The following is a 21,027-nucleotide window of genomic DNA, read 5'->3' on the forward strand; positions in this document are numbered from 1 at the left end:
CATCTCAGCAATATTTTAATATGAAATTAAAAAAGAATGTGACTATTGTAAAGTCAGTTATATTGCAAGAATACCTCTTGTGCAACTCTTCACGGCTGTGTTGCACAGAAGCAGATTCTCTTCCTACTATGAACTAGTGACTACTGGAGTACAAACAACCATGACCCAATTTTATGCATAGCTTCTTTCACAGTTACATCCCTTTACAAACTTCATTACAGTTTGCCAACCTGTCTTTAGCCTCTCTTCTTTACTAGTTCAACTTTATCGAGACCATCAAAACTCAAAAACTAAGAATCAGAATTTAGGACTATTCAGCTACATTTCAGCCACAGCTTTGCAGAGAAATGATTTTCCAATGCAGCAAACAATAATTTCTGATTTAGACAAATGCTAAACTTAAAACTGAACACACCAATAACTAAAAAACTTCAAAACATAAGAGGACAGAATACCACAAATTTTACTCAATATAAAACAAAAACCAAAACCATCCTATTCACTTAAAATTGTAAAACTACATTTATCTTTTTTGAACTTACCTGTATCTTTATCTTTGGCTTTGTAAACTTGCCCATAAGTGCCTTCACCAATAATACCGATTATATCAAATTTATCCACACAGCGCTTTCCCCAGTCTATTTCTTTTTCTTTCGTTTCACCATGTCGTGGTCCACATATTCTACAAAGCAACAAATATTTTTAAGGATACAGCTAGTGTGTCTATACATTGTCTTAACTTTGAAGACACTCTCAACACTAATTGAGACGTTATTAGTTAACTGTCTTATTACTATTAATTAAGTGGCAATAAACCATGCAGTTTGAGTCAAGCCACATTAATATTAAAAATGCCAAAAAGCAGAACTCTTTCGACAAGAACAAATTTTAAAGAAACTATTATTATTTCTACTTGCTTAATAAGCTTTTTAAAAAAAGTTTAATAAACATACTTTGGTCTTCTCTTGCTATGTAACTGAACTGCTGGTTTCTTTTCTTCAGGACTTTTGGGTACCTCAGCTCCTCCAGGCAGCTCAGGTGGAAGAGGCAAGTCTGCAAGCAGATGGCGAAGTTTCTTCTCTGTTTCTTTAACTGACTTCACTGAAAGATTTTCTCTCAAACTATTAAAAAAAACATTGTTTTGCTAATAAGTTGAAGATAGTAGAATATTAGCATAAAGGCAAAACTTATTAGAATTATTTTTCAAAAAATAATATATTCTAGACTGTGAATGCACCAACATTTGAAATCTGCTTTTAAAATTTGCAGGACTTGGATAAATGACTCAAATAGCTCTTTGGAAGATGCACAGTTAACAACCACAATTCCACAGAACTGTGAAAGCAGACCTTCCTGGTGAAAGCTGAGGTAAGATGACACAATAAGCCTTACCAGGCCAGACCTCTTCTGCCACATGAGCTTCTTTCCAAGCTTATGACCTAGACTATTACAAATATTTAGAGCTCAGGTGCTGCTGGACATCAAAAGTACAGTGGTAAAATCTGTACTCTGACTTCCCATATAAGAGAGAAGATCTGACTAATCCAGTTGTCTCTAAAATTGGTCATCACAGCTAATGAGCTTCATGCTTACATTAACACTGCCGGGCATTACAAGCCTGTCCACATCACCTCGCTTACAAATTGTAATTGCATGCATCTGCTGAAACACCCCAGATTCAACACATGTCTAGTATCAGCATGCATATCAAGTGAGAAAAAAAATACCAGATGAAAATAATGACAATGATTTTCTGACATGGGTTACTGATATATGACTGATTTTTAACCAATCATAATTAGGTAACAGATACTGTTCATCTCTGTCTTGAGAAAAATCCCCAAACACATGTACAGCATCTTTTAACAATTACACAGTGATCTTAGAAATGCTCTTACCATTCTAATGGGGAATCATTACTGCTGCAGGATTTTTTTTTTCTTAAGTACATAGCTCAATTTTACCACAACTTCTTTTAGTTTAGCTAGATTTGTTCAGCTGCTGCATATCCAGTAATTTTAAAGCCATGATCATCTCTAAACTTTTTATAATTACATAATTATTTCTCTCCTATGGGACACTCACACAGTATTCACTCTTTCAATTTCCATCACCGTATCAATAAAACTTAAGTCATGCTTTGAGGGGACATTTACCAAGTTAGCTGCATTTGCCAAATGGCACTATTCATCCTTCTCTGTGACAGTTTTTCAACAACTTCTTACCTGCTTAGTTTCGTAGATAAAGCAGGAACTTCTATAAATGGAAACATATTGCCAACCCACACAATACAGAATGCATACATTTTTTTCTTACTTTTCTTGCAATAAGTAGTCCTTATATATTCAAATAGAGAATTCCAGTGTATTGCATATGTCTATGCTTCTCTGTCACAACTGAACCCTTTGATGTCCTTTTACCGCTTCCTAAACAGCCACTGCCCCATTTTAAAGAAGCATCACAAGGAAGCATAGACTGCCCTCATCACAAATATAATGGTTAACATGCTATAAAGAATAAACCACCTTAGTGCAGTGCATGTAACTGTCATGGCAATAAAAAACTCTTATTTTGAAGTTTATATAATAGTATTTCTCTCACAATTTTTCCCCAGAATTTTCAATAGGAGTGAAAGCCTAACATATGAAAGGTTCTGACACAGATTTTAAAAGTAGCACATGAAAATAGAGGCAGCCAAGAGCAGCTTCTTTTTCATTAATGACCAGGGCAATTTTCCCTTTCAGCTAACCTGCACTGCAGGGTAGCAACACTGATGTTCCCTTAGGTTGCTTATTTGTGAGTTTATGAAATTCTTACTGAAGGAACCAGACAGTTCTGCATAGCATCGAGTTCCAACTTTCTTTGTTGACACAATTTCCCCACAGTAACCTACAGCCCAAGGTAAATACCTTTGCCCTCCTCCGCCTCTGTTCAATTAAAAACATTGATCTTTTTCCTTTGATGACTTAAACTTTATCATTACTTATAATTTCTGATCCAAAGTTTATAACATCCTATAGGCAAAACTAAGCAAAGCATAAAAGACTTTCAATTACTTCTCGTTAATCTTTCTAATGCAGCTTTTGGTTTTGAAAGGAGAATGAGCCCACTTTGAAAGGAGAATGAAAGAACCACTGCTCAACTGTAGCTTAACTCCTCAGCCTAGCTAACTTAAAACAGATAATCCATTAAAATATAACAATAATAATAATATCAGAAGCAATCATCCAGCTTCAAATGAAATCTCATTTCATGTTGTTGCAATTAATATTTCAATGCCAGCAATATTTAGTTAAACTACACAGACTAGTTTTTAGATAAAACAGTAAATCTTGCTCACAGTATCAAGATTCTCATTTACCTGGAGAGGATGGCTTTGTCACAAATGAAAATGTAATCATACATGCACTACACCATTATTACATTTGCTAGAGTTTAATGCTGAAGGGCAAGAAACTACTTCTTTCTTACAACTAAAAAATAATATATAATTATCTAATACTATGTTAGGTTGCATTTATTTCCCAAGGCTTCTATGCAGCCTTAATGTTTAATACAAACTTAAATTACTAGCAAACACAAGAGAAACATTTTCACCTCTAGCTAGAAATTTCCGTCTTACTTGTGAAGTGATTTCTTGCATACATGTGAGAGGCATGTAGCACCTTCAGCAAAACAAAACAAAACAACCCCAAAGAAACCCACAAAACCACAAATCACAGCAGAGATTCTCTGTTAGGACTACAAACAGACTTATCATAGTCTAAATTCATATGACACTTGGACACAGAAATTAATTTCTTCACTACCGACCAATTTTTACGCTTCAAAATTAGCACAAATGGCAAGCCAAGAACCTCATTTCCATTATACATACTCAAAGTAATACTGATGTTTGAAATAAATTACACTAAAATAACACCCTACTATAAAACAATTGCTTTGCAAAGGGAAGAGAATCTTTTCTTCGAACCCCAGCTAAATAATTTTCTCATATTGTTACTGAATTCTTTACAAGGCTTTTTATAGAAAGATTCTTCTTAGACCAAACTCTTCTTTTTTCAACTAGAACTAGAGTTATTTTTAAGATCAAATTCCTCCAGTTCATTAACAGTCACCAGTCACCAGCTGAAGAGCAAGAACAAATTAAATAATGCATTAGCCTGACCTGGCACATAGTTTTATATTTATTTTCCAAAGGAAACAACAACAACCATTATAAAAAGGAACAAACAATCCCAAAAGCAGATCTCTGTCACAACTCACCTATCAGTTTCTTTATCTTCAGGCAGTGTGGGAGGCAAAGGCAAGGGTGGTAGTGTGGAGGTCGGTAGTGCAACAATTCGATCCTTCTCCTTGGCTACTACACTTGGTGTACTTGGTTTGCTTTTCTCTTTTATAGGGACCGGTTGCTGCTTCACAACAGTCAATTTATTCTCTTTTACTGCTGCAGGCTTCTGTTTGGTAGTTTTGTCTGCAATTAAATTATTTTCTGCTTTTGTTTCAGGAAGTGAGACCTTTGTTTTTGCCTTGTCGTTTTTCAGATTTGCACTACTGGTAGGAGAAGGTGTATGCTCCGTTTTGATTTTCTTCAGGTCTTTAACATTGTTCACCTGAGGTGCACTTACAGCAGCATCAGTGTTTCCCTTAGTAGGTGTTGAAGTATTGGAAGCTTTTGCACTAGCTTTGGCTGCCTCAGCAGCTCTTGCTTTCTTGTTTTTGTTCAGCTCAGCAGCCAGGCTACTCTTCAGAGTCAATGTACTAGGAGAAATACTTGAATGACGACTTCTGGATCTAGACAATCTGTGTCTGCTACGAGACCTGGAGTGCCTTGATGAATATGGACTTCTGCTTCGAGATTTTGCTGATCTCCTGTTTCAAAAAAGTAAAAATTTACCCAGGTAAAAAGAATCTAGCTGCTTTCCCAGCACATCTACTTTTTTGACAAATTACATTTTTTAAATCAACTCTTATCACCATGATAATAGAATAAACAGAAATCTATGAAGTAGGAAAGACCATGCATTAAAAAAAAATTCTATAGTTAACCAATCAAGATTCTACACCCTCCTGTTAGAAGACATGAAAATTCTCATACGTAGTTTCTCATCTCACAGAACTGCAAAATACAATACTTATACAAGGCAAGAAATGTTCTGCTCGCCTCACTACTTAAGAGACATTTTTCTCCTTAAAGAAAATCTTAATGTATGCAACTTGTACAAACACCTTTAATATATACAGTACTTGAGAAAAATTCAACTGAATACATAGTCAGACTCAACAAAATTAAATTAAAATTACACAGGACAAGAGAAATCTAAGCAACACTGTTTTTAATTGTAGGAATGTCTGAATTTTCACTTCCATAAATATCAAAATTCATGAACTGAGAAAAAAATGGAACACTAAAGAAAAAAATTGAATACTAAAGGCTGCAATGTAGCCAACTGAAAGACAACTTTCCTTTTCTGAAATCTAATTGTACAACTTCAAAAAGAACCAAAACAAACAACCTCCCCAGCTCCCAAAAAGCCCAAGTACCCAACATTTGTTACAGTTATTGACAAGCAAACATAACCCACAAATGGGACTATGCTATAACTGCATCTGAATGCAGACACTAACAGAAAGAAGAAAAAAAGAAAAAAATCAAAGCAACCACATAGCAATGTTATGAAATAAAGTAAATTAAATGTAGGGGTTTTCATCCATTTTACCATACCAAGAATAACAAGGATATTCATCAGATTTACAAGTATTTTCTTGATTAAAGTTTGATGGAAATCTATTTTCCTTATTTGGAGGAAAAAGCATACTCAGGATTAAAAACACCCAGTCTTCATCAGGTGAACAAAGAAAAAAGTATCAAGAAATAGCAAAAATAAAACTTACTGAAGATACAAGAATTTCAGAGTTCAAAAGATAACACACCAATGTATGGAGGTTGCTAAAAGAAAAGGAAACAACAAACCCAGACCAAACCAACAAAAAAAAAGTAACCCAATAAATAAACCAAAAGAATGCCAGCTACAATCCCTATGATCAGGACTACCCATCCCACACCAAATTTAATTTTACTGACAATTAAATCAATTCAGTTTTAATTATCAACACACGAAATTACATCACAATGCTTCAACTAAACAAATATTTAATCTAGTACAATAACGTTTCTTTTGTGTGCAATATTGACTAATTTCTAAATTTACACTCTCGTCCTTTTATAATGCAGGAACTCTTACCCAATAAAAAGTCACTCAGATAAATCAAAAAGTGACTGAAACAATGTGTATGCACACTATATAGTATAGCACAAGCTTCAAAATTCTACAGGTGAAATTGATCCAAAGGGCTAGAGACTCATGAATGAAAAAAAAAAAAAAAAAAAAAAAATCCCAGATGAAGATAACTCTTGGAAACTAGCACAGTTCAATTATACACCAGGAAGCAGGTTTTATAGGATTTTCTGGCACAGCAGGGTCACAATAACAGATAGCAATAATAATCCTAAAAGTTTTTTACACTTTAATTGAAAAAAGCCTCACAATTCTCTTCTAACAATTTTCAACCAAAATCTAACGTTTGGTTTACTCAGTAAAGAGATATTAATGTTCATGTCTAATAAACACCAAATAAAATAATAATATTGGGCAAAAAAATTCCACTGAAAACGCTTTCTTCATTATGAATCCTGCTGCTGAAGTAATTTTTCTCATTATTTTGAAGATCTAAGTGCTAAATCCCACAGAATATATTCAGAGGCTTGGCCAAACAAGAGTAAGACTAAAAAGGTACAAAGTTCCATTATACAGAGTTAAAACAATGTAGCAGGAAGAAAAAGGATATAAAAAATACACGCACTTCAAATGCTATACCAGAGCTCTCTTCACACTGCTGTCTCACTTTTGGAGAGGAATTACTGTAGATCTCAAACAGAGGTGCTACTGCTGCAGATTTGCACCCGCCCTGGAATCAGTATCATTGCATTTCTCCAGCATCAAGCACAAGCTAAGAGTCCCTGTTAGTCCTAAACTGACTTCTATAAATGGTGCATCATTTGCAAGGATGTCACTGACCTGTCTTGGAAAAAATTTCCTTGCACATCTTGTTTATAAATCAGCTATTTCAGACTCTCTCCAATTACCTGTAGAACATAACCTCCATCCCAAGTACATCATTGCAACCTGTACTAAATTTAAAACACGCCCTAAAGGTCTCAAAATGAGCCCTCCTTCTTTCGTAAGGATGATGTGGGGTTTCTTGTTCATTTTGATTGATACCTAACAAAGAAAGTAATCATGTAACTAATAAATACAGACATAATTTCACATGCACTAGAAAAGAGAAGTAGCAGCCTAAAACAACACAGTTGGTGAGATACTGTGCCTGATTCTAAGACTGGTTCTGTTCCACTTTGGCACCAAAAAAAAAACAGGTTTGTTTAGCTCACTACTAAGGATAAAATGAAAAAAAATCTGTTCAAATCAATGACAACTAATTTCATCATCTGATTCAGCTACCATAACTCAGTGAGGAAGTGGCAGTTTTGAAAACGTAGGGCAAAAATAACCTACACTTCTGTATTTCAAAAACAAGTAAGAATCGACAGTGGATTGATGTGTGTACTTTACCAATACTAGTCAAGAGAGTTTGGGCCATGGACATGAATTTATGCAAGCTCAGCTGAAAAAAAAACAAACCCAACCATCATCCATCATGGGTTTCACACTCCACATGACAACTACACAACTTTTCCATGTCAGAACTGCATTCATGTGGGAGACAGCAGATGTGCATGCACACAAATAGTTAACCTTCAGTCCCAGTACCTATTACAGCCCTTAATAGTGGATCAAAATGACAGTAGTCTAGTTATGAAATATGTTGACTGATTATAACAGCGGTTATAACACTGCACTGGTTTAAATTTTCCAAAAACTTTTCATTATTTATGTCAGAAAAACTATTATATTACCTATATATGGTACCTTTAGCAGCCCAGAAACCTTAGCAAGAATCCCTTGCTGTACCTGAACCACTGAGGTAGACCCTAGAGAATACAGCAAAAGCATTAATTATTAATGCAAAAGCATTTTCAACCAAACTGACAAATCCTGAATTTTAAGTAAAAAGCATATTTGTCTAAGTGCTAGTTATTCAAGTTACAATGATAACACCTGCTGTTTTCATAAGCTTAATGGTCTTTCTAAACACTCAACTATCACTTTCTTTCATCTGTGTAGTTCAGAAGTCCCAAAAGACTAAACAAGTTATGTACTAGGTTTCACCTATAAAAATGTGTCCAAAAATATGGACACATTTACAAGCTTTTCCTTAAAACTTATACAGCACTCAGAGTGGAAAAATATTGCCTAATACATAATAAAACCAGCCAGCTCACTCTGTTCAGACCTAACATTTGACATAAAAGATGAAGTCACAGAAGCATAGAAATGCACTTGCACAACAGCCAGTGTCTGCCAGTTAATGGGACACTGACTACCTAGTGAGACCCTGAAAACACACCAGGAGAGACATCTGAAGTACAGTCTAAATCTTCCAGCAGGTCTCTATTAAATGTGTGTGCATGCATACACATACATGTAAAATGCCTTATCTGACATTCGACACCAACTGATTCAGATGTAGTCAGCAGCCTGTTTTTAATACAGTAAAAAGGAGCAAAAGAACGATGGCTGCAACAGCACAGACCTGCAATGCAAAAAGTAAATACATTGAACAATGCAATTCAAATTTCTCTTCCTGAAGTAAGGAGAGATCAGGAAGTTTACTAAACCTAAAGGCCACATTTCACTCTCTTAAACTGAAGCACCAGCGTGTGTTGTTAACACACAAGGGGAGAGGCTAATAAGAAGCCTAAGTTATTAAGAAGGTAACTTTCCTTCGAAGCTTCTCCCTGTTTGCACCCCCAAGTTCTGCCCCATTTTAGGGTACCTTTGCCACTTAAGCCATTAATAATCTTCTTTCAGCATCTTGAATTCACTTCACACAAGTGTAGATCCCTACAGAGAGGACAACTGCCACACTTCATGACACTTGTAAAATCCTTTCTGAGCCATATACAGATGTCAGTGTGTTTTTATATATAGAGAGTGATGACAAAAAGAAAATGGAAAACTTATGTGCCTGGAGACTATAAGTTGGCACAACTAGACTAGCTGCAAAGGGACATGGAAGAAATTACATTTTAGCTATAGCTATAAAATAAAAGGCAAAACAAACAAACAAGCAAAAACATTAAGATATTCTCTACAAACCATATAGGAGAAGAGACATATTTAAAGAAAGCCATAGAGGAAGAAAGCACTAGTAAGGAAGCCACCCTGAAACCAAAACTCCATTTTTCAGGCCAAGAAAAATAGTGCCCTCAAAGATGAAAGGGAAAAAAAACAAAGGTTGGTTTAGGTATCACGGTTCTGTCTTTCAATTTTTTGGTTTTGCCTAGTACCCAACATTTCATAAAACAAACAGGTACTCATTGTTTCTTTGCTTCATACAATGCACTGAGCCACTTTAGAAAAAACTGCTTAAGAGATCAAAACATTTTGAATTACAGGTTTCAAAACTGTTACAATGTTTCTCCTTCCTGACAGGCAACATTTTATTGCACTTCACTGGATCACTAATAAATTTACTGATTAATTTAACAAAGAAAAAAAGTCTACTGATATAATACCACTTACATTCTCGAGCAGAAAATGAAAGAATTCCAAATAGTAGCTTAGAGTACTATCTTTTACTGTCTTGATATTTAAAACCCGAGAGGAAAGAAAACTGTTACCTACGTCAGATTTCCAGGAATACAGTTCATTCATTCAGCTTACATGGTTTTTCTTGCCATGCTACATTTTTAGGTGTTTCTTTCCGTCCCTTTCAGTACCCCCTCAATACAAGAAAAAGTTACATTTTATTGACAAATCAGTACAATCATGTCTTATCTTCTCATGTTTCTAAACTTGAAAACTTCTTTTCTTCTTAACTGCTTTAAGAGCAAGCTTAATCCATCATGCTGGTGGCCAGCTACATGTTACCTAAGTGCAAACAATTTTGTAAGGGTCTGAGAGCTGAACAAGGGAACTAACTTTGTCAGTAACTTTTAACAATGCATAACACAAAGGGATTTATGAGAATATAAAGGCAAAACAAAGAAACCTAACAATCCAAAGGAGGTTAAAACAACCACTGTAGCCCAGGTCTTTCTTTAACCCACAGGTAATGCTGGACTACTGACTAAGCACTGCCATCCTTTCCTGCACAGCAAGTGTATTTGAGAAGAGAGACCTAAATTTAATCAACTGGCTTCACAACAGACCTTCCAAGACATTTACAACCCCTTGGTAACATAAACCACCTTGACAAAACACTTTAGCTCATACTATAGCTTTTCCATGTTGGTCTAGCAGGCAAACATATAGTTCATTTCTTTAAGCCATTACAGTAATAGTATTCTTTCACTTGATACCTTATTCATTAATTTTATTTTCTCTAGCCCCTAGTTCAAGGTTACATTCTATGCAGCTCTGCAACCAACCTCCTACTCAGCTGCTTTGTACATGAAGACTACATAACCTGCCTTACTGATTCAAACTAAAAGTAAGTCTTTAAAAGGGTCTCTAATACATACTGGAAAACTCTGAGCTAGGCTTTTATTTGTTTCTTGAGCCTGCTTTAAACCCCTCTATTATCACATGAGAACTTGGTCTACAAAGAAATCAACCAGCAAAAGGTCAAGTCAACTCAAAATCTGTGTTCAAGCACATTTGAAGTTAAATTTTTCAAATTAAATTTTTTTTTCAATTAAGGAAAGAAGCACCAGCAACAAGGAAAAAGGAAAGGCACATGAGCAAAAGGCAAAGGCAGCAATGCACACTGGAAAAATTAGCTACTCAAAACAGTGAAAACCTAGAGTGGTCCATTTTAAATTCTGCAAAATACAGTTTTACTAACCAAAATTAGAGAGCTTTAACTCTTTTTTTTTTTTTAATCTATCTTTACTAATCAAGGGGGGGGTCAAACTCTTTTAATCCTTTAAATTCAAAAGTAGTAGAATTACTGGAACTGAAGTCATTTTCCTATCATTGTATGGCACTGCAGCTTCTCCATTTACTAGCTGATTATGTATTTTACTGTTTTCCCTACACTTGTGATTTTGCACATAAATGACCCATATTCTGCAGAGCCTCACTACTACAGACTAGGTAACCAATACAGACTGAGATTACTCCAGTACCAAAATAAAAATAAATCTTGTATCTTTTCTATAAGCAACATCTATGCACATAGTAGCACTATCTAGTAGTGCCCCACCCACTTACTTTTATCTAAGCAGATGGGTAGGTGTATCCATATTTGGAAAAATGCAATTACTCATCTATACTGCTAACTGATTTAAATGTGTGATCACATAACATATGACCAGACTCAAGTTACAAAAAAGTTCTCTGGAAACTAGTTTAGCATGAAATTGTACGAAGCAAGAGACTGTGTCTGCTTCTTTTGTCAACCATGGGGTTTGGTTGAAAATTTTTCATTTAATCCAGTCATTTTACCAGTAGAGAAATAAATACCTCATACTTTTGGAAAAATTTCCATTTTGAAAATATGCACGTGCTACTTTAGAACTGTTGTGTTACCCCATCCACAAGAAAATAAGAGTAATACAAATCCACCAGCAGCAAGTAAAGAAATTTTGTCCAACAAGTGAATACAGCTCAATCAGTTTATCCAAAACACAAACTTTCCCAGCTATTACAATGGAAAAAGTAATTAGTCTATCATTTAAAGAGTAATCACCAAGTATGGAACACATATCCAGTGTCTTTGCTTCTCCTTAGAACCCACAGCCAAACAACATCACCTAAAACCAGCTAAGTCAGTACTGCAATTCAAACCTCACAACAACTTTGCTGCTTCAAACTAGCAAAGTTGACTTCACTTGTTTCCCTTCAGCTGTTTACTAGAAGTTTCTCCCTAAGCAGCTCAGACACCTAGATTTAAAAAATCAGCATTAAACACACAGGCTTTCCAAGCATGCTAGAACTGCTTTGTAATAATTTTCTACATACCAAAATAACAGGGCAATTTACATAACATTAGAGAAGATACATAGATGAGACATAAAACAAAAAGAGCAAAAAGACTTGCAGGCTGAAATACTCAGTCACATAAAAAGTCCCTGCTATCTGGACATCATTACAGCTGGATACAAGCCCAGAATTAAGCCTTTAAGTCATCCACATGAAGGACACAGGTGCTGTAAGAAGGCATTGCCTTCATGAAACTGTAATACTCTCTCAAGTCTAAAGCCACTGTCTCATTATCAAACAGGACAGCAAAATGTTCAGCATTTTGGCTGTAGTACTACACAGTCAAGCAAAATGTGATTATGACATAGTTTTGAATGGTTAAAAAAAAAAGCATAAACCTCTACCTTTCTATTCCCCCACTGCCATTGCAATATGCATTATGATCGATAGCTGTGTGGAAGGAAAAACCACTGGCTTTCATTTCTCCACAACAGGTAAACATTATTAACAATTTATCTTCACACTTTAAGGTCTCTTTGTTTTCTGTGACATTTTTGCAATGAATGCCCCATTAGGACAGACCTTTCTACATATAGAAACCTCTCCTTTTCACTCAGCCATTCCAATTCCTCTCCTGAACACCTGACAGTCTGCATTTGTCTGTAAGCAGTTAAAAACTGAACGCAAATTACAATTCAACTGGAGGGAGGAAGAAAGGCGAGAAGTCACAAAGCTAACTTCTAGAAACAGATCTGCAGGCTCAAGAAAGTCTTACTCACTGCAGAGTGAATACCAAAATCAGGAGATTCAAACTTTTGTGCTTCAAATCACAGGCTCACTACCAACAGAAAAAGAACACTCCTACAAAACTCTACTACAGCCCAATTAGTCAGTGCATACAGAACCCTGAACTTAACTGGGCTGTCAATCTGGTTAGTCTTAAATGCAAACCTTAAATGCATAATTCTGTGCATCATTATTAGCTTTCTTATTCCAGGATATAAGCAACTACAGAAAATAATCTGATTCCTAGGGCATGCACATAATATTGCTGTTGTGCTATTAGGCAAATAATTTTGAAAGTGTATTTTAACCAATTGTAACAGAATCTCACAGAAGAACAGCATGATGTTTTCAGAGCAATTACAGTGTTTTCTTCTTGGAACACCCTACTGCTTACAAAATTATTCCATACAACCACACCTTTAGACAATCACTATTCTTACCCCACAGTGCTTTGGCTCTATCTCTCTGAACAAAGTAGGACACAGCTTTGTTACTTTGCTCTTTAAACAGCATTTAATGCACACCCAGGACAGCAGACTCTACCAAGAGCTCAATGAAACACGGAACAGCTTTATCATGTTCCCTGGATACCCCACAGGACACTCCAAATGGTGATCAACACAAAGTGCTTATCAAAAACACCAGAGAACAGTTCTCAGACAAACCACCAGGTAATGCCTTGTAAACAAAATTCTTGCCAGTGGAACAACACATTGCTGGATACCTTTAAAACTGAAATCCAGACATGAATTTAAGCAGCTCTACAAACAACAAGGCAATAGTAAGATTCCAATACAGGAAATAAAAATCTTCAGTCATAAACACATACTAAGCAAATACTTTTAAAGTTCCAGTGCACTTTTCTGCAGGTTAAAATATTCTGAAGAGCTTTAATTCCACAACATGGTTTGCATCTGATGTGAAAGATACAGCCCACACTTCCTCTCCACATAAAATTCAAGATCTCATGCAATGCTGATCTTTACACCCTGAGTTCCCACTAAAACTGAAGAAAAATTCTCTGCAAGCATGCATTAATTATATACACATGCATAACCTTACCAGGTAAAGAGCTTATGTTTTTCATAGCTTATGCAAAGTTCAAGACAATTTATCAAAACGTGAGACTGACTCAATTTTCTAGCAAAACAGACACCCCAAATCCTTCTATAGACCTCTAAAAAGAGCAAGAAAACACTTGTAAACACAAATTGCCTGTCAGCTGGTTTTCTCTTTAGATTAGCAGAAATTAAACCAAACCCAGATATATTCAATATGCATCCTATTTTACCCAAGAACAGAACACATAAAAATGTACAAGAACGTCTGTACTTTGTAAGCAAAGATTTAAAAATCAAAATTGGTCTTTTAGAAAACCTGTCCTCAAAGGACCATCTTCTTTCAGTCACTCTCATTTGAAAATGTTCTCATATCTTTTAACATGTAAAAGCCTTTTTCCAGCCAGGTGGTCTCCCACGAAGAGAAACCAGCCATGAAGTGTTACACGCACTCGCGTCTCCCTTTCTCCCCGAGAGACAGGACGGGAAGATCTTTGTACTTCTCCCTCTCCCCTGCCCCTCACCCCAGCTTTCTGGCAGCAAAAGGACAAGAGAGAGGGATTGCTGCTGGATGCAAACCTCTCTGGCCTCTCCTGCATTCCTGCCCCAGTCATTACTCCCCTCCTCCACACAGCGGGCCCCCAACCCATCCCGCCTTCGCCCCCGGGCCCGGACTTACCGGATAACGGGGCTGTAGGGGCTTCGCGACCGGCGCCAGCTGCTGTAGGGGCTGGGCGACACATCCCCGCCGCGCTCGTACGAGCTGTGCCGGCTGTAGCTGGGGGATCGGCGTCGGCTGTAGGGGCTGAGTGGCGAGCGGGCGCCCACCGGGCTGAGCGACTTGCGGCTGCGCTGGCTCTGCGAGGAGCGGTGCAGAGGAGGGCTGTCATCCCGGCCGGGGCTGGGCGACGAGCGCTGCCGCCGGTACGCCTTGGGCTCGAGCTTGTCGTCCCGGTAAGCTTTCGGAGGGTCCTTGTACGCCGACGGTGGCTCTTTAGCCGCTTTAGTCCGGCTCCGGTGCGATTTGCTCTCCCGGTCTTTTCTGCTGCTGCTGGGCGAGGGGAGGGAGCCCTTTCTGCGGCTGTCGCTGCCACCGCCGCTGCTGCTCTTGAGTCCCTCCCGGTCTTGGCTCCCAGTGTGGTTGTGGCGGCTGCGGGATTTGGAGGACGAAGAGGGCTCGGATGCCCCGCGGCCCGGTGCCGCCGTCCCCTCCTGCTGCGTCTTTTCCTCTCCTCGCCGGCGATGCTCTCGGTGCCGCTCCTTGGAGCGCCCGCTGCTGCCGCGGTGCTCCCGACGGGACCGGCCGCTTCGCTCCGCCTCGCCCCGCTGCCGCTGGGTCCCACCGCCCGAGGAGGAGCCCGGGCTGCCCCCACCGCTGCCCCCGCCGGCCGCGCCGCTGCCCAACAGTCCCTCGGACTGGGAGCTCACGTCGTCGTATTCCTCCACCAGCGTGCTCAACCCGCCGCTACCGCGCCGTTTCTCCGCTTCCTGGGTGCCCCCGCCGCCGCCGCCGCGGCCCCGCCGCCGCTTGTGCCGGGAGCCCGAGCGCCGCTTGCCTCGCGGCCGCTTCCGCTCCCCGCCGTCCCCGCAACAGGAGGAGGCGCCGGTGGCCGCCAGGAAGAGCAGGGACTGTGGCGGCAGCGGCGGCTGCAGCAGCGGGGGCTGCAGAAGCGGCGGCTGCAGCAACGGGAACAGCAGCGGGTGCGGGGCCGGCGGCGGCGGCTGCGGCTGGGCCGCGAAGCGCTTCCGTCTCCGGTGGTGCAGCCGCTTCTTGTCGGCCGCCGCCTCCACCGCCGTGCTGCCGCCACCGCCGCTGCCCCAGCCCCGGCTGCCCCCGCTCCCGCCGGCCGCCGCGTCCGAGGTGCTCGGCATCGAGCTCGCTCACGGCCGAGGGCGCGGCCCAGGGAACCCGCCGCCACCGTCGCGCTCAGGGCGCCATGGGGACCCGGCGGCGCCGCGCACACCTACCGGGACGGACACCCGCGGGCCGCGCCGGGGCCTCGCTCGCTCCCGCACCGCCCGCCTCACATGGGGCCGCACCAATACATACGGGGTCGGGCTGAGGCCGGGGCTGGGGGCGCTGCCCGATGCGGCGGCGGCGGAGCGGCACCGGCAGCGTCCCACAGGCCGGCGCGGCCTCTCCCGCAAAACGGAAGTGTCTCCTAGCGGCGGCGGCTCCTCCTCACTTCATTCTGGGCCGCGGGCGCCGCCGCGCAGGGACACGGGCATGGGGCGCGGGCCTCCTCCACTTCTTCCCTCAGCCGCTCCTGGCAGGGAGGCTGGGTCAGGCCAGGCCGGGCCGCCTCCGGGCGAAGTATCCGGGGCCCTCCGCGGCTCCGATCCCGGTTCTCCTGCCCGGCGGGTCCGCACGTATCGGGGCCGCTCCCGCGCCGCCGGTGCCCAGGAGCGCTCTCGCGGCCTCAGCGCCGCCGCGCGCGGGTGACACACGCACCGGGGGGGGGGACACGGACACGGCCCGGCGGCGCGCGGCGCATGCGCAACGCCGAAAGCGGGCGGGGGAGGGGGAACGCGCCCCGCCAATCGGGCGCGGCGCTGCCGCCTTCGCCCGCATGCCCGAGAGTCGCCCCGCTCTCGCGAGACTTCATCGGCCCTTCCCTTCGTCCCCGTGCCTCTCGCGGTAACTGCCCCTCTCGCAGTAACTGCGCCGCGGGTCCCGCGGGCAGTGGCTGTTCCGCGTCAGGGGACCAAAGATGGCGCCCGGCGCGGTGCGGGGAGCGTGAGCGAGGCCCGACCTCGAGGTTCTTGGCCCGCCGGGCACCCGCCTTGTCTCTCTCCCTGTGCTCTCTGGAGGCAACGGGCAGAAACTGATGCATAGGAAGTTCCACCTGAATACGAGGAAGAAGTTTTTTACTGTGTGGGTGACCGAGCACCAAAATAGGCTGCCCAGAGAGGGTGTGGAGTGTCCCTCACTGGAGGTGCTCCAAAGCCGTCTGGACGCATTCCTGTGTAGTGTGCTCTAGGATGACCCCGCTTGGTGGAGGAGGATGGACCAGATGACCCCCCGTAGCAGCTGCCCACCTCGCCCTTTCTGTGAGCTGAAGCAGTGCGGGCGCCGCCTCAGGCTCTGGGAGGTGGTGTACGAAAATCGCCGGTCCCCATACGGTTTTCCCTGCTTTTATTGTACGTAGACATTGGTTATCGACTGGGGGCGTGAGAGAAAACCTCTTCAGATAAAACACTTGCGCTACTCTGAAACAGTGAAGCCACTTCTCTGCTTCATGAAAGTACTTTTTTTTTTCCTTTTTCTTTTTTTTTTTTTTTTTTTTTTGCTGTTCTGCACTACTGAAACTAAGTACAACTAAGGAAACTTAGGCTATTTTAAGTTTCCCTCCAAGCTTTCTGATTTCATGCGCTAATGAAAGACTCAGATTTTTTTTTTTTTTCCTTTTTCCTGCCTACTCTGTCCAGTTGCCTTTTCATGGTTTTATTGAATTTCATGACTGGAGCTGCAACTGCTGAGTGCCTCAATTTGGCTTCTCAGGCTGACTCTCTTCTGTTAGGCACATCTGCTATACCATCTTGAACGTTGTGAGCACTTTAAAAACAGAATATATTGTCTTTCCTTTCTGGCCACCTTGCTATCTGATTGCTGTTAGCTAGCTTATATACGTACTGGTTACATTTGTTTGTAAAACACACAAAAAAAGACCAAAACAAAGGAACCCACCTGTTTTTCACTGTTGTATTTCAGCTCCTTAAAATCACTCTTTCCTCCCCTTTTCTAAACCCAAGCAAAAATATTTTGCCTGTCCAAGTCCCGGGTGTCATCTGCTACCCAGCAAATCTTCTTTCACAAGTGTGTTTAGTAATTCACCCTTTACCTCTCTGTTCCAACTCACATTTCTTCCAAACGTCATCAAAGCATTCATGGCATATTTCTCTAGTTGTACACACACATACACAGAGGCACCTGCACTTTCCTTCAGGCTTCCTCTTAAGGTGTGAATTACTTGGAGAACAACCAAGTTGTTTGTTTTCTATTTTCTAACGATGTGCCATAGGAATGTGAAGGAAAAAGCCTGATGTGCTGGCCCACCTGCCATTTCAGGAGAGAAGGTCCCTGTCCAAGAAGGGTTACTCTAACATAGGCAGTGACTGCATTCACACTTTGTGAAATTGGGGTGTTTTATCAGCATGCTGTGCCCTATGGAAATACTGTGCTGTTGGGGAATAACTTATCTTTCCCTAGTGGTCTGGAGGCTGCTCTCAGCTTTCCTGACGTCCTTTTCTGCTTGCCTTGTATGTGAATATTCAGCAACCATGAGAAGGTTCTCCAGGGCTGCTGCAGCACACTCAGCAAAGCCAATGTGCCGTCAGGCCTCTGGCACTTTGGGAAAAAACAAAAACAAAACCCAGAAAGCCAAACACCCTACATCACAGAGCAGCTGTAGAGACTGAGGATAATTACCCAGGGCAGATCTGGACAAAGCAACACAGGAAGCAATTTCTAATTTATTCCCAAGCATTACCTGGCATTTCTGGATGAGGGATATGTTATTTGAAAGAGCTGTGTCATTAGCAGTAGAGTGCTGTTGTTTCTGCATCTGGAGCAAGCCTCATGACTTGTCAGAGTCGCTTAACTAGAAGCTAAGCTGCAAATGACAGCAAGTTTGCTCTGCCTGGAAATGAGCTACACCAGGTTGTAGGGGGATGTGCCAACAGCAATCATGTCAGCTGACAGGTGATGGCAGCATAGGAATTGACAGTGGAAACCTATCCATATATTCCTGACATAATAAAGCAGACCTGGAACAGATTCCTTACAGGGAATAAAATCTTTCAGAAGCATTGAAGACATTGATGGCATAGTGTCAATTGTTGGATTCACAAAGAGCCAGAAAATTCAAGATGCATTACAGCTTATTTCCACAAGGCTTAGTGTGGAAGAGCAAATAGTAGGGAGAGGAGCTCCAGATTAGGTTTTGGCAGTGGCACCTGCAAGGGTGTGAGAACCAGTACTCTCTAAAGATGGTTGTTCCACACAAACTGAAACCTTGTGCCATAGGAATATTGGTTGCAGGGATCTCATATCTTGCAAGGTATTACTATATGGTTAGCAGGTGAAAACATTGCTAAACACTACAGAAAAACACACCTGGAAAGTTGCAGCCAAAATACTATCATCTCCAAAAGTATTTTCATGCCAGTTCTAGAAACTGAGTCTTTGGAAAAGCACTTCCCTACCAACCATCCCATGGAGGAAACTTAGACTAACACTTAGGTAATTTAATTTTATTTAAGGAAAAAAAACCCCTCAACTCATATTCTATTTTTCATTCAAATATTTTGCTGTATCTGCACATTAAGCACATTAAGTCTGTTCTGACTGTTCTGTTCTGTTCCCACCTGTTCACCATCCTTAGTGTAACACAATTGGTACAAATAGATGCTGAGCTGGTCCCAGGTAAGGAGGAGGCTGTGCTACATGTCACAGACAATGGTACCACTTCTTTTTTTGTTAAGGCTTTTGTTGTACTTCCTTCTTTTTTAAAAATGTTTCTGTGTTCTGTCTGTGCCACCATATGTAATAAGACCTTAGCAATATTCTTCTTATGCAGAACAAACTGTCAACGCATCAAAATAAAAAGAGATAGGTAAAGTCTTCAGTAGTTTGAAGATCATTTTCAGCAGAATTCCTCGGGGCTTGTTTGTTGACTTGGTAGGCATTTCTCCTTAAGGATGGTTTTGGCTGACTCAGGGGGGGGGTTTGGTGTGGTTTTTTGTTTGTGTTTTTTTTTTTTTCTTTGTTGTTGTTTGGTTGGTTGGTTGGTTTGGTTTTGGTTTGTTTTTTTTTTGAGGGGGGAAGGTGTCTGGTTTCCTCCTTCTCCCAAGCAGTAACAGGTACCTAGAGTTCTTTGAAGTTTTGTTTTCAGTCTTCCAGCATCAACCTGCAAGTTTTTTTATCCTGCAAGAGCAATTTCTCCCAAGCCACAGAGGAATTCAAATTTCTAGCTTTTTTTTTTCTTTTGCTGTTGTTTGGTTGGTTTTTTTGATAAATATGGAAGTCTTAGAAGACTGTATGCTTTCACATGTCTTCTAACCATTTTAGAAAAACAGTCTGATGTCTACATATACTGTCTTGTGTAGTCTGCTGTAGTTTTTGATACTACCTCTGCTATTTCTTTGCTGCAACTGTATTTGAATCTTGTCCTAAGATTGTTTATTGACTAGAGTACAATAATTCATGTTTCCCAAGGCCCTGTGGAAAAACTGACTAAATAACTATATCCATGTTTGTTCTTCTCAACAAAAAGAATGTTGCAATGATCTGGGAACTCAGCTGTTGGAAAAAGACCAGAGAAGGATAAAGACTTGTGTATTGGCTGGTCAGGACACAAGTGGACTTACCAGTGAAATGTCAAATACAACCCATACACTTAAAGAGCTGAGAAAGATTAATGCTGTCTTTAAGTCACTGTTAGACCATTGAGTTTCTGTCTGTTGTGATCATTCTTATTCAGAGAAAAATGAATTCACAACAGGAGCAGAAAAAGCTATAAAGATCATCAGTGAACAGAAATCTCTGTTTCAGAGTAGACTGGCAGAGCATGACTTGTCTAGTGTAACACAGACAGGAAATCACAGTGCTCTATGAATTTAGTTAGAGGCTAGGAAAGGTGTCCCTGCCCATGGTGGGCAGGCTGGAGCTACGTGATCTTTAAGCTTCCTTCCAAGCCAGGCCATCCTGTGATTCTATGAAAGGAAATAAATACCTAGAAGGAAGGACTATTTGCCCTAAGAGACAGAGCTCATGCAGGCAGTTACAAACAGTCAATCAAAGCTTTTTGGCTTTTAAGCCCAGTCTCTTTTGAAACAGGTTAATTGCCTGTTGATGAGAGACAGTTGCCACTCACTCCAATTCATTTGGGGAAGCAATCTATTTATGCTTCCCAAAGCCATCAGGCTAGAATTTAAGTGGTTGAATTGTTTAGCAATTTGATCCATTGCTGAAGCAGTTTTAGCCATGGATGGAAAGGTGTATGCAGTCCTGCAAAAACTCAGAGCACAGAGGACTTTCCAGATTTTTAACTACCAAGTTCACAAAGATTCAGAACAATCACCTTGTTTCTTAACTCAGTATGCATTTCCTCTGCTGACTGAGCCCTACTTAA

General features: G+C 41.1%; 1 protein-coding gene across 6 annotated transcripts in view; it reads right to left on the reverse strand.

The window, feature by feature from the left end:
- CDK13 (cyclin dependent kinase 13) overlaps window positions 1–16,392 on the reverse strand; it is a 47,515-nt gene extending 31,123 nt beyond the window's left edge. For all 6 annotated transcript variants that reach the window (XM_071429801.1, XM_071429804.1, XM_071429800.1 and 3 more), the window contains exons 1-4: window positions 14,574–16,392; window positions 4,267–4,872; window positions 954–1,121; window positions 543–682 (exon numbers count right to left, since the gene is read on the reverse strand). In XM_071429801.1, coding sequence (XP_071285902.1) covers window positions 543–682; window positions 954–1,121; window positions 4,267–4,872; window positions 14,574–15,766 — 2,107 coding nt within the window. In that variant the 5' untranslated portion in view covers window positions 15,767–16,392. The remainder of the gene's footprint in view (window positions 1–542; window positions 683–953; window positions 1,122–4,266; window positions 4,873–14,573) is intronic.
- Between the last annotated feature and the right edge of the window lie 4,635 nt (window positions 16,393–21,027).

The sequence above is a fragment of the Agelaius tricolor genome, unplaced genomic scaffold (genome assembly GCF_023055355.1).
Source record: "Agelaius tricolor isolate 1412-34295 unplaced genomic scaffold, bAgeTri1.0.p SCAF_6, whole genome shotgun sequence".
Lineage (NCBI taxonomy): Eukaryota > Metazoa > Chordata > Aves > Passeriformes > Icteridae > Agelaius > Agelaius tricolor.